Source organism: Bombus huntii, chromosome 17, assembly GCF_024542735.1.
Source record: "Bombus huntii isolate Logan2020A chromosome 17, iyBomHunt1.1, whole genome shotgun sequence".
NCBI lineage: Eukaryota > Metazoa > Arthropoda > Insecta > Hymenoptera > Apidae > Bombus > Bombus huntii.
Genome location: NC_066254.1, coordinates 6,649,969 through 6,660,150, shown reverse-complemented (window position 1 = coordinate 6,660,150; position 10,182 = coordinate 6,649,969). Strand labels below are relative to the sequence as shown.

General features: G+C 37.6%; 1 protein-coding gene and 1 non-coding gene across 12 annotated transcripts in view; one reads left to right on the top strand and one right to left on the bottom strand.

Moving 5' to 3' along the window:
* Positions 1-1,151: 1,151 nt before the first annotated feature.
* On the top strand, positions 1,152-1,270 carry LOC126875275 (5S ribosomal RNA). The gene has a single exon (XR_007693315.1). It is a non-coding gene; the product is annotated as a 5S ribosomal RNA (ribosomal RNA).
* Positions 1,271-9,283: 8,013 nt separating this feature from the next.
* The window catches only part of LOC126875181 (GDP-D-glucose phosphorylase 1-like), a 41,801-nt gene continuing 40,902 nt past the window's right edge, over positions 9,284-10,182 (bottom strand). For all 11 annotated transcript variants that reach the window (XM_050637935.1, XM_050637925.1, XM_050637930.1 and 8 more), the window contains one exon: positions 9,284-10,011. In XM_050637935.1, the coding sequence (XP_050493892.1) occupies positions 9,893-10,011 (119 nt within the window). In that variant the 3' untranslated portion in view covers positions 9,284-9,892. The remainder of the gene's footprint in view (positions 10,012-10,182) is intronic.

Genomic DNA, 10,182 nt, shown 5'->3' with positions numbered 1-10,182 from the left:
ATCCTTACAAGAAACTCGTAGCGTAGGAAATTAGAAATACTGCTACGAATGTTGAAGAGAATCGTTTTAGCTATTGGAGTACCCTTCTAAAATAGCGCCTTGACTGCGAAAGCGAGCAACAACGAGCTACAACGAGACAAAAGCTACATCATACTATCCAAAATAAACAATCTAAAGTACAACAAAATTCTTACGACAAAAAGAGAAGATAAATAAAATAAAAAAAAATATGTCTAAAAAGACTCAGCTAGCATGTTCCCACAGACAAATCAAACTTTTAGGTAAAAAGAATCTAACTCTATCCCTTCTTTCAAACTACCTCCAGAGAAAGCTCCCCTCCTCCAAGATGCAGGTATAGCGATACAGAACATCGATAAAAACATGGAGTCTAGTTATTTCACAACATGTAAAACAACGGAAAAACTATACGTTATCGGCACTCACTTTTCCAAAACAGACACACACAACGATCACCTGGGTCGAGAATTATTATCTCCGAAACAAATAAACTGAAAAATAAAATAGAGCGAGACATATCGCTAAATAAGGCAGTCTTCATATTCTCTAATGAAAACACCTCGGACAACCCCAAACAACCAGACACAGAAATAAACTACTTTACAAATTATAATCAACTAAAAATCATTTCCTCTAAATTAAACAATAAAAAATCATCCGCTTTCGACGACGTCCCGAACATTTTGCTCAAACGGTTAACCAACAAAATAAAATGATATTAAACAGTGCTCTTTAATAATATTAGCAGCCATCACAAAAGAAAAGAAAATAAAGACCGCTTCTCACCCTCAAACCTGCGATATATAAGTCTCCTACCCAACATAACCAAAATATTCGAAATAATCATAAATAACCCCCTAGTCTCCTTTTGAACAAAAAAAAAAAAAAAAAAAAAAAAAAAAAAAAAAAAAAAAAAAAAATAAATAACGTAATCCTAATAAAAAATCAATTCGGCTTCCTTAACAAACAATGTTTAACAATCTATAATCGAATAATCGAGAAAATGAAATGTTTTAGTATTACGCGATCATTATCATGCATATTGTATCATTCTCATTTTGGCACACACCTATGTTTCTTTAAATATTCTATTTTTTGACCATGGAAAACAAATAAGAAAACTATTAATTTCAGCCAACGCTCATACCGCGCTGAGTGCACTCGTTCTCGTCCGATCACGAAAGTTAAGCAGCGCCGGGCACGGATAGTACTTGGATGGGTGACCGCCTGGGAACTCCGTGTGGTGTTGGCTTTTTTTTATTTTTCCAATATTTTTTTACTTTTCTTGACAATCTATTTTTAATAATCTACGATCGAAGCATCGAGAAAGAGAAATGTTTTAGCATTACGCGATCATTATCATGCATATTGTATCATTCTCATTTTGGCACACACCTATGTTTCTTTAAATATTCTATTTTTTGACCATGGAAAACAAATAAGAAAACTATTAATTTCAGCCAACGCTCATACCGCGCTGAGTGCACTCGTTCTCGTCGAGTCGACTGTTGACCGCCGAGCGGGACGGACCCCTCGGAGCGCGCGTCGGAGTAGACTAACATCCACTAAAGTAGAAGGATCAAGTGACAAAATAGTGACAAAAAAGTGAAAAATACTGCATCCACATCATCTCCATAAATACAAATAAGAACAAAAAGAAAATAAAATAAGATAAGACAAAATAAAACTGTACAAAAAAATAAAAGCCACCGATAACGAAGCCAAGAGCAACGAAACGGAACCCACCGTAGACCCAATAAAAAAAGCCATCAAGAGAAAAATAATTACACATAAAACAGCCAGGGAAATCAACAGTATCTTAAGACTCCCCGCTCAAAAGACGCGGAAACTCAACCCACAACCTAACCTGGTTGCCAGGGCAAAGAGTCTAGCAAACATCCTAGGAAACACAGTTGTAGATTATCACCCCAGCCAAGAAGAAAAGGCTAACGAAATTACAATCTGAACCAGAGCCTCATCCACAACCGGGACCATCAAACTACTCCACTTGGAACTCAACGCTAGATCAAATAAGAAAGAAAAACGAAAGATTACGAGGCAAAACGGGAAGACACGGTCCCACCACGCCACCGGAACAATCGGCGCAGCAGGGGCGACGCACCCCACCGTACAACCCAGGAGGCCCGGCGCCTCCAACACCGCCAAGGGGGGACCGAGCACCTGACGGACGCCCCACCGGATGCTCCGCGAAGGAGCGTACGAGCACCCCACCCACCACAAGAGACAACAGGCCGCCACCCATCAACATAATCCTACAAGACCCCAAGGACACCGTAACGCTCATAGAGAAAGTAGCGGACATTAAACAATTTCACATTAAAAGAATACACGCAGGTAAACACGCACTCTACCTCCAAAACCTACCCGATTTCCATAAAGCAAAACAAACTCTCCTCTCAGCTAACACAACCTTCTACACGTATACACCCGAAACAGAGAAACACCATACATACTTGTTAAAAGAGGTTTAGACAATAGCTACACCGAAACAGAAATACTTACAGACCTACAAGCCTTGCACATTGACGACGTAAAATTCATTAAAAGTCACACGATTCACGACAAAAAGATCAAGGGAGAACAACATATTGCTCCCAATTTACATAATACAGCTATCCCCCGTATTATTTACATAATACAAGCAACCTACTAAAAATAAACTATTTTAACTACTACAAGATAAAATGGGAAGAAATAATAAAAAAAAAAAAAAAAGGATGACATAACTCAATGCCACAAATGCCAGCGACTAGGCCACACAGCGCAAAACTGCAACCTAAACTACCGCTGTGTTAAATGCAGTGAGCCCCATGGCCCAGGCGACTGCAAAATAAAAAGGGAAAACGCAGTAACCAAAGACAAAATATTCTGCGTCAACTGTAAAAACTACGGACACCCCGCGTCATACAAAGGTTGCCCCAAACTCGTAGAGCTTCGTAAGAAGCTAGCCGATAAAATAAAAAAAGACAAGGAAGCAAAGACACAACGAATTGCCCGAATAAGCCGCAAATACGTCCCAGAACTAAAGTTCTCTGACGTAGTGAAGCAGCAAACAACACTAAATCAAATAACCAAAATCTTCCCACAATCGGCAAACTTAGATCCGCGTCCAAGCCAAAGCCCAATCACAACCGATAACTCCCCCCATCTAAACATTATAAACGTTATCGAAGACTTTAAAAAAGGTATTCTCCAAGCGATAAAAGAACAACAAATGCAATTAAACGAAATAAAAAATACACTATCAACGCACGAAGAAAGGTTCGACGCCATCTTCAGCACTTTCAATAGTACAGACGACGAATAACCAAATCACGCCAAACCGACAATCACAGCAAAAAACACATAAATTTAACCTAAAACATCTGAAAATAATTGCAATAAATGCCAACTCTTTAATTTCAAACCAAAAAAGATACAGTATGCTAACCCTAATAAATAAATAAATAAATAAAGAAGCCCCCGATATGGTACTCATCTCAGAAACAAAACTAAACAAAAGACACAATGTACACTTCAAAAACTACACCATGATAAGACACGACAGACCGAACGCCAGTCAAGGAGGAGGAACAGCGATCAAGAAAAGATAAAAAAAAAAAACCCTATAAAATACAAAACGATCCTAATTGATAAAATAACAGATAATAAGTTTCAGAACCTTAGAAACAACGATCATAAAAATAAAAATAAGCAATAAGGAAAATTTATTCATCACTGCAGCCTACGCAACCTACGGAAACCAGAAAGAATTTAACTACGAATTCAATAATCTTTTCGAACTCTTGCAGCTCAACAAACCGGAAAACTACTATATAATAGCAGGAGACCTTAACGCGAAACATACAAGCTGGAAAAACGAAATAAACAACACGAGAGGCAACTTCATTAGAAACTGGCTAGACAATAAAAGCATCCACTACAAAACAAACTTATACAGCTCCGAGCTACCCTCTTACCCAAAAGGAGGCTCATACCTGGACATATGCCTAGCAGATGCGCGACTAAAATTCCAAAACCTACGTCCAAATAACACCGTAAAGTAACACCTTAGCCTATGACAGTGACCATAACGCCCTAGTATTTCAAATTAACAAAAACACATCTGACTTCCTAACGCTCGAAACCCAGACCGAGACACCCAGGTACAACTACAAAAAGACAGACTGGAAAAAGTTCCAAAACACACTCGAACAAAACTGCGACCTAAAGATCTACAACAACGTCAACCTAACAAACAGACAAATCGACTCATTCTTAGACGAAATAGAAAAACACACACAAATCGCTCTCCAAAAATCCGTGCCAATCATAAAACAAAAAAATTCATGCGAGCCCTATATAAACAATAAAATAAAAGATCTACAGCGAGATAAAAGCTACATACTCTCCAAAATAAACAATATAAAATTTTACTATTCTTACGACAAAAGAGAAGAATTAGAATTCCTAAAGTTCCTACTACACAGAATAAAAGCGCAACTGAAACAAGAATTCGCAATTTCTATAAACCATTACTGGACAAACAAAATAAAAAACATCTCCAAAAACGACTCAGCCAACATGTTCCCACAAATAAATCAAATCTTTAGACCAAAAGAACAAAACCCCATCCCACCTCTCAAATTGCCCCCAGAAAATGCCTCCCTCGTCCAAGAAGCAGGTATAACGATACACAACACCATCAAAGACGCCGAGGGTAACTTCATAATACCTAAAACAATAGAAAAACTAGACATCATCGGCACCCACTTTTCCAAAATACATACGCAAAACGAACACATGGGCCGAGAACAACTAAACAGAATTATCATCGCCCAAAACAAACAAACTCAAAAATGAAATGGAACAAGACAAAACGCTAAACAAAACAGTCTGCACATTCTCAAACGAAAACACCGCAGACAACCCCAAACAACCAGATCCAGAAATAAACTACTTCGCAAATTACAATCAACTAAACACAATCTTCTCCAAACTAAACAACAAAAAATCCTCCGGCTTCGACGGCATCCCAAACATTTTACTCAAGCGCCTACCGAACAAAATAAAATGGTACTACACAGTACTCTTCAACAATGCTCTAAACAACACATATTTCCCCAGAAAATGGAAAAAAGCCAAATTGATAGCTATAACAAAAAAAGATAAAGACGGCTCATCGCCCGAAAACCTACGACCCATAAGTCTCCTCCCCAACATAAGCAATTATTATTTGAAATAATCATAAACAACCTAACCCCCTAACCTCCTTCTGCACAAAAAATGACATAATACCAGAGAACCAATTCGGCTTCCGACACAAACACTCCACAATTCACGCAATAAACAAACTTACGTCGGACATCTGCTGGGCTCTAAAACGCAAAACAACGAGTAGCCGCCTGCTTAATAGACCTCGAAAAAGCTTTCGACACAGTCTGGATCCCAGGTCTCATATACAAATTGATCAAGAAAAATTTTCCTAAATACCTGATTAAAATAGTTTGGGACATGATCACAAGCAGAACATTCGTAATGACTGAAGGTTCACACTCATCAAGCAAAGAATTCTCCATAAAGAACGGTCTACAACAAGGTGCAATAAATTCCCCGTTACTTTTCAGTATTTACAACAGTGACTTACTAAATCTCTTTAATCTCAATACATCCACCCATAAACGCTCCATAGCCTTCGCAGATGACCTAATCATCTACGTAACAGGCCGCAAAATCAAAACAATAAAAACGAAACTCCAAGAACTTTTCGAGAAAATAAACGACTATTACCACGCATGGAAATTAAAAATCAACAATGCGCAACAATAAGCAAATGCGAAACCATACTGTTTAGACCCAAGTCAAGTGAAATCGGCCCAATAGAAAGAGAATACCTCTCTCATACCACACAAAAATTGCGTAAAATACCTAGGAGTATAGGTATAGACTATAAATTAAACTACAAGCAGCACACCGAAATTCAACTTACTAAGGCCAATAAAGCATTCTGGAAAATAAAAAAACTATTCTACTCCAAACATCTCGACAGCAAAGTAAAAATTCTATGCTATCAAGCGCTAATCAGACCGATCATAACCTACGGCTGCCCAATCTGGTACAACATATCAGCCTCCCAAATGGAAAAAATTCGCATATTCGAAAGAAAATGCATCAGGGCTTGCTTGAGTACTTACAGATTCCAAAATGAGAAATGAGATTAGCACTCACGAGCGACATCAGGACGACGGATCAATTACGAAGCGAAATGAGACCTTTCTTTTACGAGGAGAAGCCGATGTCTCCGTCAGGTAAGCCACCATTGAGCCCCGAAAATAAATGAAGCGGGTCACCAGCCTTCCGGAGCAAGTGCCGCCACTACCCTACAGGCAAACTTCTCACAATGCGGTTTAACACAAAAACTGGACATGTAACACACTTCATCGACGCAGAAGCAGGAATCAACCTATTGAAAATGACAAAGTAGACTCTCAAACCTTCAAAGCCGATGAACCTCGAATGTTCTCCATGGGACAAGACAAATATACCACTAACGAATTTATTATATCTAAAATGTTTGCAAAGAACATAAATTTTTTATAGTACCGGAAGACTTTCCCCTAATGGAAGATGGAATAATAGGACTACCTTGTTTAGAGAAGTACCAATATGAAATTTCCAACGATAGATTAAAACTTGATAATAAGATTTTATACTTTCAGAAACCAGAAACGATACAACCAGGCGAAAAGTGAGTTCGAACCATCTACCTAGAAGGCAAACCAACGCGAGTATGCTTCTTCAATTCTGATGAGACAAATCATGAAATTTCTAACGACATTGATAACAGTAAAGGATTAGATCAAATTGCTAAACTTAAAACCATAGTGAGAACAAATCATATTAAACGCGAACTCCGCGAACCCATAGAGAAAATATTAATACATTACATTGACGCATTCAATTTAGAAACAGACCTATTACGATGTACTAATCTAACAAAACATACAATCACATTAAAACAAGACAAAATCATAAACACCAAACCATACAGACTCCCAGAGTGCCACAAAAACGAAATCTACGAAAAACGAAAAGTAAATAAAAACATTATAGAAGAATCAGACTCTCCGTTCAATTCACCAGTATGGGTTGTTCCCAAGAAATTAGATGCATCAGGAAAACAGAAGTGGAGAATAGTTATTGACTTCAGAAAACTAAACGAACTGAATGACCAAGACGCCTATGCATTACCCGACATAGAAGATATATTAAGCCAACTAGGAGATTAGGATTACAAAACTGTATCAATAACCTGAAACAACTCGCAAAACACTTGAAAACGTTAATACACACCCGAAGCAAATGAGGTTTACTCAACATCATAGGTTCCGTATCGAAACGTCTATTCGGAACTCTCGACGATGACGATCTTACACTCATAAACCAAAACATGGACAAACTATTCGATGACAACAATAAAATCAAGACTGCAATAGCTAATCAAACAGCACTTATTAGAAAAATTGTAAACTCGGAAAACCTAAACCACCTAGAGAAATCATATAACGATGTATTAAAACAACAACAGCAGGCAAATATCGATAGATTTATGCTTAAAATGGTTATGAAACTCGACACCGCGATGCAAACTTTAAACTTTCAGTTAGACGAGATACTTAACGTCATAATATTAGGCAACACGGAATAATTAGCCCACAAATACTCGACCCCGATGAATTTATAGAAAACTACACCAAAGCGATAGACAACCAGACGTGCAACACCGCTATCTCTGCCAAAACCGAACAGTTTCAGTTTATACTCGACATCAGTGATATTAAAATCATAGTACCTTTAGTCTCTAAAACGGAATGGAATATATTACAGGTATATCCTATTCCGAGTAAGAGAAATGGAGTATTTTTGGCTCCAGTAGTCCAGCATCAAATATATTTAACTTCTGGACTTTCATTTATGAACACTGATATCGAGTATTTCAACAAACTTTGTAAGAATCGAGCCGGAACCACTATATGCAAACAAACACTACCAATCCATGACAGCGAAATAATAAACTTCAAACCTCCTATCGAACATTGTCAAATAACTGTGTTTAAGATTGAAGACATTAGCTTTATATCGCTCAGAACTAGCAACAGCTACATCGCAATACCGGCAAACCCGATAGAAATGGGCACAATTTGCCAAACGAAACACACCTTGCAAAAACTTGACAAGCCCTCCATCATAAGATCCAACACTTCCTGCGATATATTGTACAAAGATGAACACATGAGTATACTCGAGACAAAAAACGAAGTCAAATGCGAAATCAAAACTAAAACCCTAGCGCTCAAAACAAACGATAGCTTCACTAATCTGTTAGACAAACTCGAGCGAACATCAAAGGTAATAGATAATTTACAAGACTATAAGACCACGATCTATAAAATAGGCGACGAGATAAAAACTCTTAGTTTCGAACATAGAATAAAAAATATACAGTATTGGGTGCTAACCACGCTCCAGATATTAGGGTACATAGCATCAGGCATGCTAGATATATACGGATAAAACAAGATAGGAGTATTCAAATGTATACCGAATAGTTTATGTATCAATTTATTTTGCTGCAGAAATGAAACCGTAATCAACAGCCATAATGGGACATCCCCACCAGCACCAAGCTCCCCGGTCGCAACATCCGACATCTATATCCCGACCAACTCATACCACCTCGAAGAAGAACAGGAATCAGCTGTGATTTTCAAGCCACGCCGAGTCCGATTCCACGAAAGTCTTCTGAAGAAAACTTGAGGGACCAAGTTCAATCTAAGAAGGGGGGAATGTCACAGATGAAATCCGACTAAACAAAACGATAGGATAGCGAAATTCCAAGCGCCTTAGCATGAGTGACTACCGGGGTAGCATCCGGTCACTCTACCCGTTCTCAGAAATATATGATCGAAGCCTTTTCCCACTCCCACGAATAAAAGAATTTAAATACTCCCCCTAAAATCATCCAAGTCAGTCTTGAACAGTCACGCCTAGAGCTCGGAAGTGTATTGTAAACCAGAAAAAAATAAAGTTCCTTTTTTTCTTAAGTTTCTTTCTATTTTACGTGACAACCACCATGGCATTCAACGTGTTAATATAAACATACATTTTATTATTGTTTTTTACAGTCTACAGCATATTACTTAATTTGTTATATTATTTGTTATTAAATAGGTTTTGGAGTTTGATATTTATTGATGCACACAGATTCAGCTTTTACGTTCTGTATTTCACCACCATGTACAGCCATATAAACACACCAGATACACTCAGATGATTAACACGTGGCGGACGCCAAAACAAAAGAGCGTCGTTAGAAGTCGTACCAACTTTGTATGTAGGAACTAGTAATCACACCAACCTAATATTTTCTTCAACATTATTATAGTAATAGTTGTTTATACTAATGAAAAAATGTACACAGTAAAGTTGTAATATTACATCAATTTTGTTTTAATTTGCCTATACCAGAACACGAGTGGTCTGAATTGACACCGTGCGAATCGCGGTTGCTACGTTCAATAGGAATGTTATGTTACTATGCCAGAGATCACGAATGTACATCCATATACATGTATATGTATATGTATATGAATGTGCATCTCTCAAACGGCGAAATTGGATTTGGAAACAATTTCTTTTTGCTAATTTAAAGATAACCGAATATAGTTCGCAAATATAAAATGGTTTAAGCATAATGTTACTGGGGACACTATTTTAGCTCCGCGTTGTTTTCTCCATTTCCAAATTTATATGCTTTTGCTTAGTTATAGATTTCGAAAGTATTACACTGTCTGTTTTTGTACTGCAGCTGCATTTATTGGGACTCTACTAACGCTTTAATTTCAGCAGCGACGGAAGAGAAAGTTTCTTCAGTTGCCTCTCGCAAAGCGCGTGTTACATATTCCTCCGTAACGTTCTCGTATGCCTCTTTGGCTGTAACATACATAAAGAGAAATGATAATTATTTATCCTGGTTTAAAGTTACAAAGAGATATTCCAATTAATAACCAATATTCAATTAATAAACATGTCTAATCATCCATTTGCACATTAATAACAAAAGCGTCAAAAATAAACAAATACGGCGCTTTATTTTTTCATGCG